The sequence below is a fragment of the Lagopus muta genome, chromosome 1, assembly GCF_023343835.1.
Source record: "Lagopus muta isolate bLagMut1 chromosome 1, bLagMut1 primary, whole genome shotgun sequence".
NCBI lineage: Eukaryota > Metazoa > Chordata > Aves > Galliformes > Phasianidae > Lagopus > Lagopus muta.
In genome coordinates, this window is record NC_064433.1 from 130665524 (window position 1) to 130686037 (window position 20514).

A 20514-nucleotide genomic window follows, 5' to 3' on the forward strand; every position below is an offset into this window, starting at 1 on the left:
TCTGGTCTTGTATCTTTTTCTCTTTTTTTTCCTCGCTGCAGCAACAATTAAATGAATGTGCTACAATGAAAATCTGCATAGAGAACAAAACATAGCTTAAAGATACACAGACAGATTACAGTGTGTACCAATTCACTATTGGTGTAATGCTAATAAAAAAGGCACATGCTGTATTAGGAACCAGTTTCTCCTGTGTTGACTAAACAAAATATTTTTGGATGTAATGTAAGAGTAGTGAAGAATACAGATATATGGTATGCAAGCATAAGTGTATATTATGCATGAAATGCGTTCTCTTCTTAACCCTATTGGTTTTGTTTGTAAAATACAGCCATCTTTGGAGTCATTTATTTCAGCTTGTTTCTGGAGCAGAAGCTTAAATTAGATATGATTATTAAAGAAAACGTGGGGCCTTTTTTCTAACAACTCTGCATGGAAAAGAATTTGACCAACTGGGTACCACCTTTTGCAAAGCTGGAAAGAATAATTGTACCCGGTTCTTTCCCTGTCAAGGAGTATTCCCTCTTTTGGCAGGGAGTGCAGCATTCTGTCAGTCTGCCATTCAAATGCCCACATCTGGAGTGAGAAAGGTTATCCCTGTAGCAAATGCAAGCTTTAACTGTGCTTTACCTGTCCACACAACACCAATTCTCCTCGAAACTGGGTTTGCTGAGGGGGCACTGGAATGTGCTTAGGATTGATTTAAATCTCAAGTATTGCTAATTGCAAAAGTCCATTCTGTTATGTCATCTTGAGCAATGTTTTTTGAACCTAGGACTTGCAGGATGCAGCCTATTACCATGCAACAGAAAGGCCAAGGAGACCAGTGACAGCCCTAATTTTTTGAGCTATCTTCTAGATTCTGTTTTCTGCATCACAGTAACAGGAGAAAGGAGAAGCCAGTGGTGCTGTGCTCTTCTGTTTGCAGCTGTATGGCTCTCTGAACAACTGTGTAGTTTGCTGGGAACCTCTTCCACCTCCTGCATTTCATACTAAATATATGTTCCAAATAAATGTGAAAAAGCTTCCAATCTATGATTCTGCACAGGTAGACCTATCACCATAAAGCGTGTGCAATCTGATTTCAGCTCCTCCTGCTGCTTTCTGACAGTTAAAACATGTTTGAAAGTTACAGCAGATGGCGGGGATGGTTTCTTCTTTGATCATAAAGCAAGCCCCATTAAAACGATCGTGTACTGAACTCACTGTATCTGATGCAAGATTTTTCCTGGGAATATGTTTTGAAAGAAAAATCTCCATGGGCAATTTTTCCTGCAGAATGCCTGAATAGTTGACGTACATGGTAATGATCTATCATTTGACATAGGAAGATCTAATTTGTTATAACATGGAACTGAAAGAGGGCAGAGCGAAAAGTATATAACATGCATTGTACCTCTGCACAGTGTGGATTATTTTGAGAATATAATGAAAAGCTTTTTCATGAATGCCTAATGAAGGAATAAATAGATACCTGTTAAAGTGACATGTGCCTGTTTAATGAATGACAGAGGCTATTAAGTGCCCATGATCTTTAGGAATGGAAAAATACATTATGTATCAGTTTAGAACTGAATGGAATCTATTGTTAGATGGGTTGGATTCAGGTCTGTTTTGCACTTTTCTTCTTTTTAATTTTTTTATTTCTACACATCAGACTGCCCAGATTTGCTTCTAACTGTAATTGTTCTACTTGAAGTCTTCATTACCCAAGTTCTCCACTGTAACATATAATTTTTAAAAACAGGTTCATTCTGTTCACACAGTCTGATACTGATAGGACAAAGGAAAACAGTTTTAAACTAAAGAGGGGAGATTTATATTGGATACAAGAGCAAAGTGGCGAGGTACTGACATAGGTTGCCCGGAGAAGCTATGGATGCCCCATCCTTGGAGGTGTTCAAGGCCAGCTTGGATGTGGCCCTGGGCAGTCTGATCCAGCGCCTGATTTAGTGGTTGGCAACCTTAACTGCAGCAGGGGCATGGGAACTGTGTTATCTTCGAGGTTCTTTCCAACCTAAGCCATTCTCTGATTCTATGTAGAAGAGGAATGAGTGGTGCACTGCACAATAAGCATTGCACCACAAGCAGCATTGCCTGTCATACAGGTCCCAGGAGAGGAGGCAGACCCCAGGCTGGGGTTTGGTTGATTTCATCAAGCTGAACTATGGAATAGCCTTCAGGAGTGCAATGTGTTACCGCAGAGTCTAGCTGCCTCTCAGTCTCATGATGAGGGAGGCAATGCATTGCATTATGTTCCTAATTATGTTGTCTGCACCCTCCATTAGAAGGTACCATGTAGTTAAGACTAGATGTCTTCTGTTATCCCCTGTAATGGAGTCGTTCAGTATTGCTCCAAAGGTATAAGAATAAAACCAGAACACTTCACTGAAGTCAGCATGTCCTTTTTGCCTCTTTCTCAGCAACATTTAACAAATGCAACTTTTCTCCCTTTGTATTTTTATTGATAGCCAAGCGCTTAGCAATGTACCAAGAACCTGATTCTGAGGAAGAGGAAGCAGCTCCAAAAGGAGGAACTTTATCCCAGCGTGACAGTATCTGCAGCCATCAGAGCATCAAAGTAATTCACAGGAGCCAGAGCACCAAAACCCACCGCCGCACGGGAAGCAGAGCTGAAGCAAAAAGAGCAAGCATACTGTCGAAGCATACTGCATTCAGTAGCCCAATGGTAAGTCATGAGAATTAAGTGCACGCTGTCCTATATCTTTTAACAGAGTGATGACTTGAAAAGTAAGAGATAAAGAAATCTGTACTACATTGCATACCACTCAGATTTCATCTTGGCGTTTTTTCTTCTGCACATGTGTTTTAGAAAAAAAAGAGAACTTTACATTTCAAAATGTTGGTGAGTGTACACCCTTTCAACTTTGCTTTGATTAATTTATTTTATGGTGTTATTGGAAGTTTTATGTGAGCTAAGTGGTATTAAGAGAGCAGTGAAACCAAGTCTTGTCTACGAAGGGATTTTTTGTTATCCTTTTGGCATAAGTGAACCCTCAAAATAAACTACAAATACAGGCAAAGAAAGAAGCTGCTTGCTCTGGTTGAGCTTCTTGAGTTTAGTCAGGAGTAAGTTCTTTCAATACAATTTGAAGCTACACTTCATAAACATACAGTTCAGTGGTTGCTCAGACTCATCAGCTGCTGAGCATCAGCAGATAAAATAAAATTCTACTGAAGAAAAAACCTGAGTTCAGTTTATCTTTGCATCTTTTATATCCTAGCATCTTGGTATCTTAAGAAATACCAGAATTTGCTCTGACAAGAAAAAATCAAAGAAAAGTGCTGATGAAATAAAGAGTACTCTGCTTTAGCATTAAAGACCTAACAAACCATGCAGAATGTTCTCACTGGACTGGGGGGTGGGAGGGACAGTAGTATGAAACTCTTCCCCTGTTCAGTACTCCCAAAGTAGATGAACATTGCCAGTATGACAGTAGTGAAAAAGCTGACAGCACAATTACTCACATTTCCATTTCTATTAGTATCCTCATTGGAAAGTGTATATTTTCTACGTGATGCATGAGTTACAGTCCTCTCCATCTCAGCGCTGTGGTATGAGGCCTTCATAAAACTCTTGGTATTGACACTGCTTTGGGCACTTTGATTGCTCAATGCTACTTTGGAAATTTGCAGAATCACTGATATTAGTCATTGCTTTTCATTGTTAGGAGAAGGACATCACACCAGATCCTAGCTTGTTAGAAAAGGTGAATGAATGTGCAAAGCATCTGGAGATCATGAGGGGCCACGAACAGCCATTATCCCATCTGAGTCCAGAACTGTGTGATATTTTTGACTTCTTCATTGCTTTGACCATCTGTAATACCGTTGTGGTTACTGCTCCAAATCAGCCCCGACAGAAGGTAGGTTAAAGGAACAGCAAAATAGAGTTTAAGGTTTGTTTGAATTTATACTAATTTATCGCTTAAGTTGGGGAACTGAAAATGGCCTGTTCTAATGAGAAATAACTGGAAACTAAATGTGGGACAGCTCTTAGAAGTGCATTGTGAATGAACAGATTCAGTCAAGCATTAGTTAAATGGAACATTTACCTTCAGGGTAAGACATGCTTTTGTCTGCAATTTTAAGATAGTAATGAAAATTTCTTGAGTTCTTGAAATATGACTTAATTGATAAATATGTGTATATATATGTGTATGTACATACATCTGCATGTAAGTATGTATGTAAGTATGCAAGTCTGTGTGGAAACTGATTTATATTATGCAAGACTTATCAAAAAAGAATATAAGCTGTGTGTAGATTTTGTAAATGTGAATTAAACTAAGAATAGGGTCAGATGTTTTTTTAAAAAGAAAATATACTTGAGAAACATTGCACATATCTTTCACATTGTCTAAAAAATGTCAAGCTCATTGTGAGAAATAATGATTATTACTGCTTAAATCAACCTAAACTAAATGAATGAGAACTTCAACAATAGAATCCCAAGACAGAACTATAGTAGAACATATTATTAAAGCTAGCCCACAGATTGAATTTCCATTCTGGAGAAAATTCTGAGATTTGTTTCTTTTCAAAATAGGAATAAGAAGTGAAGTAGTCTGCAAAATCACATTTTAAATAAACTGAGGTAAATGATAAAACTAAAGCAAACTGAATCCAAAAGAGAAGACAGTGGAAATTATTTATATCAGCATGTTGCTGTTGAAGGCATCATTGACACTGGCCTATTCTCCTAAAACTTTTCTGATATCACACTTCTCAGTACAAAACTCTTGAATTAACATGTTTTTTACTGCCTTTACTGAAAATGCACAAAGAATGGCAACAGCCTTTCAGAATGTACTTTGGTGGTGGTCCAACACCAATAGTCTACCCATTAGACCTATCTGAAAAAGTGAAAGAAGTAAAAATAATTTTAATGCAAGTATACGTACTTTCATGCAGAGACACGATTCTGAAGTTCTAGGTCTTGTTGGGTTTTTTTGCTATTAAGTTTCCCTTCTCAAATTGTAAGTGCCATTACTTTTTGCTCACAAAGAAATTCTGTTCTGAGTTGGAGCTACTTAGGCTGAATGTCTGAATTCAGTGTCTAAATTCTAATACAGCTTTCCTTCAGGTTTTGTTTTGTTCATTGTCTTGTTTCATTCTTCTCAAGGTTAGAGACCGATTTGAACTAAAATCTCCTGTAAAAACCATAGAAGACTTCATCCGACGACTCACTCCAAGTCGCTTGACCTCTGGATCTAACAGCAGCAGTTCATCCAGCCTAGCTACAAACAAATCAATGCACAGATTTGGTTTAAGTATCCTTTCATCCACATCTACTGAGAGCACTTTATTAAAACTGGAAGAGAAGTTGGCATACTCTGCACAGATGAATAACAATGGCTACAGCTCCCAGCAAGGCAGGATGGCTGTAGGGAGCGGGCCTGAGGAAGGAGAGCTCCGTTATGAAGCAGAGAGTCCAGACGAAGCTGCTCTCGTCTATGCAGCAAGGGCATATAACTGTTCTCTGGTTGGAAGGCTGTCTGACCAGGTATCAGTGGAGCTACCTCACCTGGGAACATTAAACTTTGAAGTATTACATACATTGGGCTTTGATTCCATCAGGAAGAGGATGTCAGTAGTGGTCAGGCATCCTCTCACGGATGAAATAAATGTTTACACTAAAGGAGCAGATTCAGTTATTATGGATCTCCTTCTGCCTTGTTCTTCAGGTACACCTCTTAGCTTTGTAAGAGTGGGGGTGTGGGGAGGCGGTTCTCCTTAATTGCTGAAAGATCGTGTCTTGCTGCCTTTCCTAGCAAACAGACCTGCCTGGTTTTGTTGTGAGTACATGAAATGGTAGAAAGGCAGCCATCTCTCTTCTTTTATAGTACTTCGTTGTTATAGCAAATTTTCTGTAATTAATGACTGGTTCTTTGCCTTACAAGAATTAATTACATCAGTTTGTGTACAGGAACTTTTACTAGCAAACTTTATTTTGAATCTATTTCCTGAAACTCTCCCAAAACAATTTACATTTCTTGAGGAGAACGTGCCCAGCAGTGCATAGCTATTTCAGTATTTTATATGAAACTCAAGCAGTTCCTACTCCAGCTCCCTTATCTGTTTCACCTATGAATCTTTACTTTCTTTTGTAGTAAAGTATTTGCATACATCAGCACATTTACGTTGCGTTTGACTGTGGTGCTAAAGGGCAGTGTGAATCAATCAGCCATTGGAACAGAAAGGTAGTGGCAAAATAAGGAAAGAATCTGTTCAGTTGAGACATCTTATATTGTGTTAGGGAATAGCTATGATCATAGACTGCTTCTCCAGAGTCTGCAACACTCAGGTATCTCATGAATCAGGAGGAACATTAATTGCTGCTAATTATGAGTTGGATTCAAGAAGAACCCTGTAAGCTTTCAGAAGTTAGCGTAAACATGGGAGTGCCAGTTTGCATGAGTCAGTTTGAATCTAATTTACTGTATGTTCAACACTGAATTTAATTAAGTATTTAAGGGTTACCCCAGTATGAATGGACAGAACCCGAAAGTGCTGGAGGTGCTTCCTGTGTGTCACTAGTGCATTGACTGTGCGGTTACTCTGACATTAGCCTGGAGTAAACAATTGTGAAAGGCTTATACTGTGCAGTTTTAGTTTAATGAAATACAGAAAAATGTTGGCGGTAGTTTTAAGTTTATAGAGACATAAATCAAAGCAGAGCCAAAAAATTAGGAACGACTTGTCTTCAACTAACAACAAAATATTCATAAATAATATTCTGGTTAAGATCTGATATCAAAGACAGTACTGAGAACATCTGGAAAATTGTTTCCCTTCAAGTATTAGAGAATTTGGATACTCAGAATTACTAGTAATATACCTGGAAAAAAATGTTTGGAAACACGTTCTCAGAATGAGAATGGAGCATCAATAAGAAATTATTATCTCATGCCAAATCCCAAATATTTTGTCACAAACATGAAATAAAAATGGAGGAATTTGGGGGCGAATTCCAAGTGGTTCTAGGACCTACTGGGGTAGATCCAACAGGGGCAGCTAGAAACCAACCAACAGCAACACAACAGAAGGAGCTGTGCCAGAGATGCAGGAGCAGAGTCCCTGAAGACTGTTGTTATCACTGAGCAAATTATGCAGCTGGACAAATACAGAGATTGCTGCATCTTTACAGGCAATTGAAAGATGCTTTGAATTTGTTCAATTTTTTAAAAACTTTTTTTAGCCCCAAATGAGCTATGAGTTTTAGTATATTTTGCTTTCACAAGCAATGTAAAGTGCAGTCACTAGAACTTCATAAGCAGTTTCCTTTATTTTTTAGCCCTCTCATCTGCTGCTGGCCTCAGTAATTCTGTGAGTTTCAGCAGATCTGTCTAAAAAATGTTTGACATATCTCTTGAACAGTTTCACTAACAGAATTGAATTCATGGTCCCTGTCTGTAGTTTCCTAACATCAGGGCACATGTTGTCATTTCCTGAGGGAGCTGCCTCCTTGTCACCTCACAGGGTGGTATTCCCCACGTAGAAGGATTTCCCAAAGATTTATATTGTGAAAATTATATGTGTATGTGCATATGTATATACACATATGAGTCTATCTGTGATTTCATTCTGTTCTCTATTGATCATGGAATATGTGAGAGGAAATGCAAGTACTTGAAGAATTCAAGCAATTATCACTTCAAGTAATGGACCAATAAATTAATCAATGTGACAGCTCTTTTTTTTTTTCTTTCTATATAAGTTCCTCAGGAACAGGTAAATTGTACACAGGTTGGTTGTATGTTTTGAGACTTTGTGATGCTTATGCTCTCAGACTGAAAGACTAAAGCAATGCTGTGTCCATAGTCTCCATGCAGGACTGGGTCCTATGAAACAGGAAGGTTCTGTTTCTCTATGAGGAAAAGTCTTTCAAAAATGCCATGGTGAAAAGCCCCAGAATAGATGCAAAAGTACTATGTTGTAGCTTCAGTTATATCTAAAAAAGGATACAAACAAATAGAAATCATCCTGAGCTTCAAAACCTGAAAGTTTCTGAGTTCCCTCTATTCCTTCCACCTCTATATCTAGACTGAAAACCGTCGTTTTCTGTCAGCACCCAGATATTTTCAAAAGCCTTGAAATGATTCCCAAGGATGTATTGTTTTTACTTTATCTCAGCAGTTACCATGTTCATAAATAAGAAAGTTACTGTTTGAGTCAATAACTAGCTCACACAGGAACTGTGAACATAAGTCACTGAGAAAACAATGACTGAGCTGGCTTTCAGCTAGTGATTATGGTAGGAAATGAAGCAAGCAAAATGCCACTAGCTCTCTATCATTCTTCTTTAGAAGACTTATTTTCTGGTTTTCTCTTCCATAGTTCATGTGGTCATGCTGCTAAGCATAGAAACTGCATCATCCCGACTAAAAAGAATTTCCACCACTGGATTTTGTTTGCAAGAGAGTCCTTCCCCTCTTAACTTTTGATCTCAAGGTGAATCTCTGGCTGAGACTGATAAGGCATATGAGGAGAGCCAGAGGGAGTTTCAGCTCTCATTGGTGTGCTGGCAGAGGAAGGAGATTCAGTTCTTTATACTAGAAGTGAAAATTCACATGGAAACCAGTGTGCACATTTCTACTTATACGGAATTACTGTCTTTGTTCATTGAAGGCGGTATAAGTGTTTGGCATTATGGTCACTGCATTAGTGCTGTGATATTCAGAAGATATGAAGTGGTTAATATCACTGAACCTTAAAGAAATAGAAATGTACTTTGTTATTCAAGTTTGCGCCAGTTGAAATCAGCAAGGGACTGAAATAGCCACTCCCATAAGACAATTGCATGTGAGTTATGCAAGAAACACATTTTTTTCTCTGTAGAACAGCGATGCATCACTATGATTTAGGAATGGTGTTTGCTTATTTTGTTCTTTTAAAGGAAAAAAAAAAGGCTGACTTAGTAATACAAGAAGCCTCCTAGAAGGTGTGCTGCAACACTTTTTCCTTAAAAAATTATGTATTACACAGACAACTGACATATTATGCACAGATAGAAAAGAAACTAAATAAAAACCCTTAGATCACAGTTGAGTACATGTATATTTCAGCTGTATGTTGCAGCTGAGTTTGGTTGTGAACTGCTTAAATAGCTTCTGCAGGAATATGTGGTGTGTGTTGGAGCTACACAGCTTAAGGAAGACCTTTCCAATTGCAAGTTGTATTCATAGAGATGCTCTTCCACAGCAGTTTACCTGTGTTGTCCACCTGAGGAAATCTGTAGTGATAGTACAGGTAGTATTAATAGATAGATGGACAGGCCTACTAGCATACTCCCAACAATATTTGCCACTTAGGGATGAGGAATACATGAAATATCACAGTCATTCAGGGAAATCTGGTTATGTGCACTCCCAACTTTACAGATCTAGAGAGGATCAGATAGTCTTTAAAGGTGAGAAAATTGCTATACAGAGTACAGTATGCAAAACCAGAATATTGGGGTTCCAAACACCCAACTCCTTACTTCCTGCAGTATCACTTCTTCTAAACATTTGTACCAAAGCCTCCAAATACCTAATTAGACTCTGTACTGCTCTATAAATGTGTATAGATAGACAGGTATGTGTGTACATAGTCACACAAAGCAAGATCAAATTGAGTATGAATTATGCTGGGAACATGTGTGCTGAAAAGTATAAAGAATTGGATATTCCTGACGTCTCATTTAGATACCTGCATTAATTGCTTATGGTAATGGCATAAAAAAGGGATTATATCAGGGAATAGAAAACTTGCCTCAGGGTACCAGTCATTCTCATCAGTGCTTTCATTAAAAAATCTATACCGCTTTCCCTGAGTAGTAACACTACTGTTTGTGTTATAGAAAGTCACTACAACAGCGCAGTGTGCATGAATCAGTTTTGATCCTAGATGTTAAAATTATATATACATATATCACATTTTATATACTTTTGAAGACCTCGGGTAATGACATGGAACAAAGTGTGTTAGTTTCATATTCATTAATCTTTTTTAAATCACAGTATTGAGTACACTGAGCCAATTCCAGCTAATGAAAGAGAAAGAGTGAAATCTCATCTCAATTCTGAGTTCTTACACACAATTTTAAGGCATGAATGTCCAGTTTTTTTTTTTACTTGCCTCATCTGCATTGGGTGAGCAGGAATTGTCTTGGGATGAATACACAGAGGTCGCTTCAAAAGTAATGCCTCCTATTTATTTTCATGGAAACTACACCTGATAGAAAGAGCATGATAACATCATTTGATAGGACAAATTCTTTTCTACGGATCGTTACTTTTTAACACAGTCATCGCCATTAGTTATACATTTTCACTGGCAATGAACAAGAGCATGCATTCTGCACTCATAAAAATGTGCACCAGCAGAGCTGACCCACTGTCACTTTTAGCACTGCTGACACACACCAGCACTGTCTCATCGTGCTCACATCCACTGCTTGGTCTCCATAAACATTCAGTAAGTGCTGATGAATGTCAGTGAGCGCTGTTCTTTTCACGTGGAGGAATTTGATGACAAACCTTTGCTTCATCCTCTCTTCCATGTCAGACTGTTAAGCACCTGGGCCTCTCCACAGAGCAGAGCAGAGCCACCGCCATGATGGTGCAGGGCAGGGTGCAGCCGCATGGCCAGCTGTGCTGGGCCGCAGGTTGGACATACCTGGCTTAAGGGAAGAGTAAACTAGGTGGAAGTTATGCGTTCAAGGTAGAAGCTAATTGTGAGGTTTGTGCAAACGTAAATGTGTTCTGAGAACTTCTTGCCACTAAGGCCACAAAGTTGTGTGTGTACAGTAGTAACAGTTGTGCCTTAATATACTCAGACATAAAAGACAGAGCGCTGTTTCTGGCTGTCCTGAAATACTAACCCATGAGAAAAACTAAGGGTAGTTTCTCTACACATGGTGAGATGTATAGAAGGATTTGCCAATAGGCTATTTGAATCATACTTCCCTTTCTGGCATTATTGTTTGTTGTTAAGATTATTGTGATTTCTCAAAGCCTTTGGGCCAAACAAATATTTGAGTAAAAAAAAGGTCTGTCTAGCATGCATTCAGAATGACTTTTGAAGAGGGAAGAAAGAAAAGATGGAACTATAAGGGAGGGCTTTTTTTTTCTAAATGGAATGTTGTACTTGAAAGTTTCCCAGGAGGTATCAACAGCTCTTTAAAAGTATCAGTTTTAAAGTGATGGTACATAAGTACTATAGACACACTTTTATTTTCTGAGGCTGTTCAGCTGCTGTTATTTTTCAGTCACTAATTTCTTTTTTATTGGTATCTAGGTGACCCTCGGGGCAAACATCAAAAGAAAATCCAAACCAAAACCCAGAATTACCTTAATCTGTATGCTGTAGATGGGCTGCGAACCCTGTGTATTGCAAAACGAGTAAGTCAGTGCAAGCTCTTAATTTTCTTTTAAGAAGAGTCCTGACAAAGATAACTGAAGGCTGTCTTAATTTGTTGTTCTTGATTTCTGATTTTTTTGTTTTGTTTTGTTTTGTTTTTCATTTTATTCAGTAAAGTATGAATGCCTCTGCATCACTGACTGTATCCTCACATCCTCTCTTGAACAGGTTCTGAGCAAAGAGGAATATGCTTGTTGGTTAAAAAGTCGTCTGGAAGCAGAATCTTCTATTGAGAATCGTGAAGAACTTCTGTTTCAGTCAGCACTGCAGATAGAGAAGAATTTGCATCTGCTAGGTAATGAAATGAAGGCTGGGCATAAAATTAAAAAGTGCTGAAAATTCTGAAAGCTTGGCTATGAAATCCATTCTTTTCAGACAGTACAGAAATTAGCTGCTTTTAGACTTTGTCATAATTGTCATGTGCAGCACCACAAAGGAATGGGATTATAATTAACGTAACAAACATACCCTTTTTATCCTTGCTCCTGCAATCATTTTATCATCATTGAAATGGCTGGGGTAAAACAAGAGATGCATGTGACACAGTGTCATAAATGAGAATTGCTGCTCTAAATAGGAGAAGGACTTGGCCAGTCCTGGCTGCAGCACTTCAGTAGCTTGGAGCCTCTTTCCTATGCCAGGTGGTTCCACAATTCCAGGGGTACCAGAGGTATTCATAAAGCAAAGCTCATAAACTGCTTCTGTGAGGGGCATCGACACATACACGTCAGGTTCAATGCTTAGGGCCTGTGTGCACTGTGGAAGGGGAGTGCATATATTTCATAGTGGTGTAGTTAAAATCAGTGTATGAAAAATATATTCCAAGTGCAAAGTCATGCTGTTTCTCTGCTCAGTTGAGAGCACTGAGATTTTAAAATACATATGTATCCACTATTACTCCAAGCATCCAACTTCTTTCTCTGGCAGGGGAACTGGGACAGCCATAGCACTGATGGAGGTAACAGCCTTCACTGTTTGCCAACTTGCCTGTCTCTGGGAGATAAGATCCAACTCACCCAACTTCTATTGTGTCTACTGTAGATCTCTAAGGCTCCTTATATAACCAGTAGGGAGAGGAAAAAAAACAAAGTGCAGTTCATTTGATCTGTCTTAGATACCTCCTTTAGGATTAGATGAATCATGCCTTCAAAGTGGCTGTTTTTCTCCTCTGACTTAAAGGGGAGCTTGAGGTGACTGATTCTGACCACATTAATCAGGAAGATCCCACCATGGTTGTCCCTGTTGGCTCTGGCTGTGCTCTGAAAAACAAAAATGGAAATTGAATTGTGTGATAAATAAGAGAGTTCTTAGGTTCTGGGAATAAAAAAAGTGAGTGAGTCTGGAAAAGAAATGTCTTTTCCCCTGTGAACTATTTGAATTATAAAAGCTTTTATAATTCAAAAGTCTTCATGACATTGCATTTCACCTACAACTAGTGCTCAGTCTGCAAGTGGGATTCTATAGCTGAATTGCTTTTCTTCTAACAATTATGGTGGTAATAAAGAGATGGCAGAAGCTTGCTTTGCTTTTCCTGTTGTTTCAGGTAATTTGTGTATTTGTTATCTTCAAGTTGTCTGATTGTCATGGCTTACATCCTCACATTGAAGCCTCTCTAAAACTCAGTGATGGCACTGAACTTGATCCTGAGCTGTATTTACTGCAATTTGAAAATCGTCTCTTCTATTGATTTATGAAAGCTTAGGAAAAATATTGTTTGTTATAAACAAGTAGGAAGATTCCTGGGAGTATGAAAAAAACACATTTTCCTTCTACATTATGGATTATAGATTTATGATTTATTCTTTGCTAAATCGCATCAGGCAACCGGTGTTTTTCTACAAGAGCAAAGAGCATCCACAAGACACTAAGCAGTTCATGTCTAAAGCATAATGTGTGGTTACCAAGCTGCAGTTCTGCTGTCATTCCCCTCTGAAAGGGAGAGATCTGTAATGACCAATCCTCTTTTAGTTGAGGAAAGGCAGTCAAGATCCTTTAGAACTAAATCAATAATATCTTATCTAGCAATAAGCAGAAGAAAGGGTGAAGATGCAGAGCAGAGAAACAATAAGCAAAGGTACATCATCTTTGTGAACTACTGAGAGAGTGGCATTAGGTTGCTTTTGAAGTTTGGAACTCTGGATTTGTTGTTGACTGTTGATACATATGTTTACACCCGCTGTTTTCTACTCCTCTCTCTGGATACCTCCTAAAAGCTGCCTGAATACTGCATACATTGTTAGTTTCGTTTAGCTGTTTCCCAGTGAAAGTGGCTGTAATTTTTGGAAAAACCCAAGCTTACAGTTTGAGGTGAATCATAAGTGTTTACTGAATGTGGAATAATTTGCTTTTACCGTGTGCTTAGGTGCCACTGGTATTGAAGACCGTTTACAGGATGGTGTTCCAGAAACCATTGCAAGCTTGCGCAAAGCTGGGTTGCAGATTTGGGTTCTTACTGGAGACAAGCAAGAAACTGCTGTTAATATTGCATATGCCTGCAAGCTACTAGATCATGATGAGGAAATCATCACTTTGAATGCTGAATCACCAGTAAGCAGATCAAATACTGTACTGAAGTCTACTTGTGAAGTAGCTTTACTTTGTTTTCAACTTGCACAATTAAGAGTTTGATGGCTTCTTTTTCCTTTCCCTCTTCTTTTTTTTTTCTTTTCCTGCTTCAACCGTAATTTTCAGGTAGGACAAATCTTTGAATACTTTTTGGTGAATTATATTCTAAGTTATAATGTCATGTGTCATAAACTTACTGAAGATTTAACTGTGTGTGTTGGGATCCACCAACATGCCATAACAACATAAATGCCTGCGTTTGGTATGCTTTGTGAAAACATCCCTCGTTTTGCATATTGGCACTAAAGCAACCTGTTATTGAACATTTGGTTAGGAAGAAAACAATTGAATTGAAAATGTGTGTGCTTTACACTGAAATGTAGTGTCTAGATAACTCATTCATGTTTTCTCAGATGGCTTTTTCTCAGGAAATAGGAACAATGCTTAAATTTCAGTGCTAGCACTCAAAAGCCAGAAAACCTCATCTACAGTAATGACTTGCTTCCTAACAGACCTTTTCTAATTCTTCTGAATTACTGATCTTTCCTGTGCTCAACTTGTCGCAAGCAGTCACAAAGAGTTTACTGATATGGTTTAACATGCAAGGAACCAGACCGATAGTGCTGTAGTCCTTTAATGGGGTGATAAAATTGGACTTCAGATCAGCAGAGGAGAGGTAGGTCAGCAGTATCCAGCTCCAATTCTTTTCGAAAAGGAAGAAAAGATAACAGCATTTTCCCTTTCTTGAGTATATCAACTGAACTGGTAAACTGACTTTCAGTGATCTTTCGTTTTTTGTCATTCTTTGCTGTACAACCAGTAGCATTTCATTTTAAAAGTTCATATATTCTCAGTAACATCTTCTAGTTGAGTATGCCTAGGACAGAAAATTCGGCTTAAATAACCCTTAATTGGCCTTTAATAATGCATAACTACTTGATAAGTGTTGTAGGCGTATACATGGTGCTCATCACCATGCTCAACTTGGTACTGATACTGATCATTATATCATTCTCCAACGCTGTTATTCTAAGAAGGAGCTAAAAGAAATTAGTTTAGCATACAGTACTGCATGTTAAAGAGGAATTCGGTTTTAAGTCTTTCATGTCTTCATTGTTGTCATGTCTTCCACAAAAAAAAAAAAAAGAGTGAATAGAGAATATTAGAAATTAAAACTTTTATGGTGCAGCAAATATAACACCTCCATATTCCTTATGCCTAAATATACAAAGAACACCAATTTTTGAACATACGTTCTTTTCTCTCAAACATGTTTGTTTTGAATTTTTTTTCAGGAGACATGTGCTGTCTTGCTGGAGCAGTGTCTGCAATGCATAGAGTCTAAATTTTCAAACGACACAATAGACGAAGCTACTGGAAACATGACTGTTGGGTTCACCCCTCTCTATCCACCCTCTTCCCCTGTGCTTTCCAGCTTGGGCCTAGTGATTGATGGAAGGACTCTAGCTTATGCCCTGGAACCTACTTTAGAAGATAAATTTCTTGCACTAGCCAAACGGTGCCGTTCAGTTCTGTGTTGTCGCTCTACTCCACTCCAAAAGAGCATGGTAGTGAAACTAGTCAGAGACAAGCTCAAAGCAATGACCTTGGCAATAGGTAAATATCTCATTTTAAACTAGCCTGCTTTGATGTTTACTGAGAATCTTGGGTTTTTGACTTGCAGTTTGATCCTTCCAGCTGCCATACAACTCACACACCTTCTAGTTGTGTCTGAAAATGTTTCAAACAACTTTAACACGTTTATTCAAAGCTAGTACAGAACTCTTGGAATAGCATTTAGGATTTCATCCTACTGAAGGTAGGTGCTGGTGATACTACAGTATGCCTTGAGGTTTTGGCATGCTCAAACACTGTTGTGAAGATCTGAGTTAGCTGATACTGTGCAGAACACCATTTTGCGATCATTGTATTACGCAGTACAAAAATGTGCTCATTGTTTCACTCAGCCATGATTAAGCTCAAGGGTCTGCATTTTTCATCACAAGTAAGCAATACAGCATAGGACATAAATTGGCCATCCGTATAGAAAATGAATTTACGATGGCGTCATGCCAGCTGTTACACTACTTCACTGCTACTCATTCAGTTGGTGAAGGGCAGATTTTGTCATGCATCCTGGTTTAAATCTGGCAGCTTCTTTCATGTTTCCATGATTTTTACATAAGAAAAATCAATCAGCTTTTCTCAACTAAGATAGGTGGATGAAAGATAAGGTGTTTTGTGATAGAAGATGTGTCTTCTAGTGCAACCTGAGCCTAAACTCGTGATAGGCTAAGACAATTGTAACATCTTTTATCACAAAACACCTTATCTTTCATCCACCTATCTTAGTTAATCATAACATAAACGCATGGGTTGGACCTACCTGTGAGAAATCCAAAATACATAATAACTGCCAGGCACCTGTGATATCTACAGCAGCAAATGTATGCTGATTTTAAGAATCCCCATGCCCACTACATTACATTTATCACAAGTATTCCTTTCTCCTGCTTATTTTATGTCTCTGGCTGACTGACAGTAGGCATCATCATTTTCATATGTTCTCAAAAATATCTAACAGGTTAACTTGAATTATCCAGAAAGATTAAAAACAATAGTGAAGAATGAGTAGCTTGTGTTTTCAGTCTTTCTAAGCAATCTGAACCTGTGCATTGAATTCAAGCTCTTGCTCTGGTTTAAAAAACTAGTTGTTCCATCTTTCCTTTTAACCAACACAAGCTAAACTGAGTTTGTTTCGAACAGTAACAAAGACATCAGTTGTGTCACCTTGCAGTGTGATGATTACAAAAAGAGCAAGAGATGGTGACTCTGTAACCCATGCAGATAAATCTGCCTGCAGCGCTATATTAGTGATGCCAGACTAGGCAATCCAAGTCAAGAATTCATCCACTTTTTCGTATTGCTATGTTTTTTGCTAGATGGGCGTCTTCACTGCATGTTTCATTCTTAATCGTACCTTACTGCAAACAGACAGTTATAAGGAAGCAGGAGCAGTAAGAAGCTCATTCTTGGTGTGTTTTCATATTTGTTCAGTTCAGGGCTGATATTTTAGGTTTTGCTGAAAAGAATGTCTCATCAGCTTTGCCAACCTTTGAACCTTAGGTTCCAAAGCTGGCTTTTTTTTTTAATCCCACGACTCCCTTTCTATACTCAGCCAACACATAGTAATAACTAGTTTTCATTTGCTTTGCTATTTCCTGGCCTACTTGTGATAAATAAAACTGTATCTTGTCATCTTCAGGTGATGGTGCTAATGATGTCAGTATGATCCAAGTTGCAGATGTTGGTGTGGGGATCTCCGGTCAAGAAGGCATGCAGGTAATGTTGCTCATTCACTGACAAGCATGTGCAAAGACTGAAATAGGCACTTCTCATATGCTTGACAAACCTGCCTTTTGGATAGCCAGCACAAATAAAGGAGAAGCTGCAAGTTGCGCTGAGTGCCAGTTGTGCTTCATAGGGATGCTTTCAGCTTGAGTTTGAGCTTGTATTTGTTCTCAGATCTGTGCTGCGCTTACATGTTAACTTCTTGGAAAGTTCAGCTTATCAGATCCCTGTAAGCAATGTATTTTAAGAAATCATTTAATAAATATTGGTTTCAAGGAGGGAATAAAGCTCAGCAATGTATTAGTTAGACTTGAAATTAGAGTCACCTTATTCTGCTGTTATTCTCTCTTGCACTGCTTGGTTATACTCCTCCTGTGGAATAGCTGCACAAGCCCATCCAGCTGAAGTAGTTTGTTTGCATAGTGTAGTGGTATCTTTTAGCCAGTACGCCCACACATCTTATCCACACTTAGCCTTATCCAGACAGCAGAACAGTGAAGAAATAGAAAATCTTGGCCCTTTGCAGAACTACTGCTCCCTACAGCACCAAGTGTTGGTTTTTTTCCCCATTTCCTGTCACAGGGAATGGCAGAGTAGAGGGACTTGCAGTCTTTTGGATATCTTCAGCCTGTTATTACTGCATTTGCTACTGTATAAGAGGCACTTCTCCCATCCCCAAAAGAGAGGAAGCTTATTTACCTACTGTATTATCTATTGCCTCTGTTTCCTAATGTTAATGTAGCTCACTTGCTATGCTAGCACCAAAAATAGCAGTAAGGCACACAGAGTGAGGAAGATACCTCATTTTCACAACCTAAGAGCTCTTCAGGCAGGATGGGAATTGTTTTTGTCCTGAGGACCTAAGCAGATAAACATATTCCTTTAGTTACCAGCAGGTGGTTCTGTGTCCCACGGTGGAGCAAAGAAGTGGTGATAGTTTCTTTTATTCCAGGGAATTTCATGAGTACTGTGGTTTAACTGAGTTCAAAATACAAACTTAAGAAATAAAAATCTAACTGAGCTTTGAACTTAGATGGCACATTTGTGTGTTTTCCGGGATAAAAGTATCTAGAAGCTAGGACAGTAGTCTAGAGAAAAGCCAGATATTTCTCCAATCATACACTCTTCCAAAGGCATTGTCTCTTGGCCACTGTTAAAGGCTGAATACCAGGGAATATGATGGGCTTCATTCTACCTAGTAGAGCTCTTATTTTCTCCTTTTAATCATCCATGAAGTTTAGTCAAAGTCATGTCCAGTGCAAGTGGATGTCCATGAGTGCTATTCAAAGATAAAGATTTCAGGCTTCAAATTTCTTAAAAAATGCTTCTCCAGAGTTGGCAGCAGCTGTAACTTAGACAGGAAGAAGCTACCACAACAATATTCTGATACTTATGGCATCTCAGCTATAGGCCCTCTGAATCTGACTGTGGTGGATGGAGAGGGCATGAGAAAAGGAAACCCTGAACTAAGCTAATACCAAGTAAATTCATTGCTACATAACAGAGCCCCAAGAGCTTTGCATAGCTTTTGCACCATCACAGGAAACCCAGAGGAGAATGTGGAGTCTTCTTCAAGCCCACCAATTCAAAAAGGGTCTGCCCAGGCTCCTTGAGTCTTATCAGCTCTTATCAGCTTATCAACTCTTAAAATCTTTATATTAATTCAGATCTATTTTTCTCCTAATGTAGACATATGTAGCATGCATTTTTTAATTCCTCTTGCCATCAGTGCTACTTTCAGTTGAGCACTGACAATGAGAAATCCTCAGATGCCCTCGTTTCTTTTCTTTTTTTGTGGTGTATTTAAGTCTGAAAGTTATTTGTTCATTAACCCATTAAACTGTCTGTGTTTTTCTAAATGAAAGTTCAGTGGAGTGGAAAATATTAGTAGATCTCTTCCTTTGCTCCAAGGTCCAAAGAACTATGCAGGCCTTTTTACTATAAACAGCTGTCAGAATCTTATGCATGCGGATACTCAAAAGGCTCTGAGGATTTGGATGTCTGAAACAGCAATACACTCTGATTCATTTTCTTTCCAAATTCTATGGAAGTGTGTGGAGCATGAATCATTTTTTCCTTTGAAAAAGCTGGAAGAAAAAAATAAAAAGTGAAAATTGAGATGATATTTTGAAGTGAAATAAACATACAGATGCAGTTGGATAACACTGTCTTCCCATGTTCCTCATTCTAATCAAAATGGAATTTTAAAAAATTACACATTTCTCATAGTGTGTTGTGAAGTAATATAGAAACAGAGCTGCAAAGAAGCTAACCGTTTTGCTTGAGCATTGGGACAGGCTGAGATTGGGCAGAGGATGAGGAAGTAGATATGGCACAGCTCTGTTCTCAAATCGTGAAGAGCAACGTATCTGCAAGACAAATCAGACTGACGTGTGAGGTTGTGACAACTGTATCTCAGTACCTGAGAAATCCCAGGATGGATAGGTCAACATTTGAAAAATGTCCCAGTGCTTATATTAAATCCGTTGCTTAAATGACATTGCATTCCAGAGTGTTTCTGAGTTTATTTGAATAGCTTCTAAAAGCACACTTATTTGGGAAAAATGATTCCTTTTGATGGTTTACCAAGAGAAGGAAGAGGGAAGAATTAAAAGGAAAGATGTCTCGTTCGAAAACATGGTCAAAATGCTCCAGAGAGTATGAGGAAGACTTGATCCTCTGGAGATTTTCACCTTTCCTCACGCTTTTGCTGAAAAGGTAGCTGATATCAAAATTAAAAACTAACAATGAAATGTAAGGTAGTATTATATGAAATCTTAATGTGATCCTAGGATATGGAAGATCATGAAATGCCTGTGATAACCATCACTTACCGGATGGTGTCATTTAGATGTACAGTGCCTTGAATTTTAGTCATTCAGAAGTAGAGAGAAAGTGCATCCACTTGACTCATGTTGTCAGTTTGATTTGGCAGTCTGCACAACCCCAGGGGAGTCTCATCTAACATGATTACTCATAGAGAGTTTTAGCACATGATTTTAAAAATCCCTCAAAATACGGATGTCTCAGAACTGCTGAGTACGCTTTATAAACCAGGATTGCAAATGTTCTTTGAAACCAGTATTTTTATTGTTTTGTCTTTTAAAGTCCAGTAATTGTGATGCAAGCTCTTAATTGTACTTTTCTGTTTCATTCACTGGCAGTTCATTT

The 20514-nt window shown here is 38.4% G+C and overlaps 1 protein-coding gene across 2 annotated transcripts in view; it reads left to right on the forward strand.

Annotated features, from left to right (window-relative positions):
- Positions 1-20514, forward strand: part of ATP10A (ATPase phospholipid transporting 10A (putative)) — a 109087-nt gene that overhangs the window by 78557 nt on the left and 10016 nt on the right. The window contains exons 8-15 of one of the 2 annotated variants that reach the window (XM_048954202.1): positions 2472-2689; positions 3693-3887; positions 5147-5708; positions 11305-11408; positions 11596-11722; positions 13790-13974; positions 15288-15609; positions 17258-17334. In XM_048954202.1, the coding sequence (XP_048810159.1) occupies positions 2472-2689; positions 3693-3887; positions 5147-5708; positions 11305-11408; positions 11596-11722; positions 13790-13974; positions 15288-15609; positions 17258-17334 (1790 nt within the window). Of the gene's footprint in view, positions 1-2471; positions 2690-3692; positions 3888-5146; positions 5709-11304; positions 11409-11595; positions 11723-13789; positions 13975-15287; positions 15610-17257; positions 17335-20514 lie in introns of those variants that run through there. The other variant, XM_048954212.1, reaches the window with a different exon arrangement.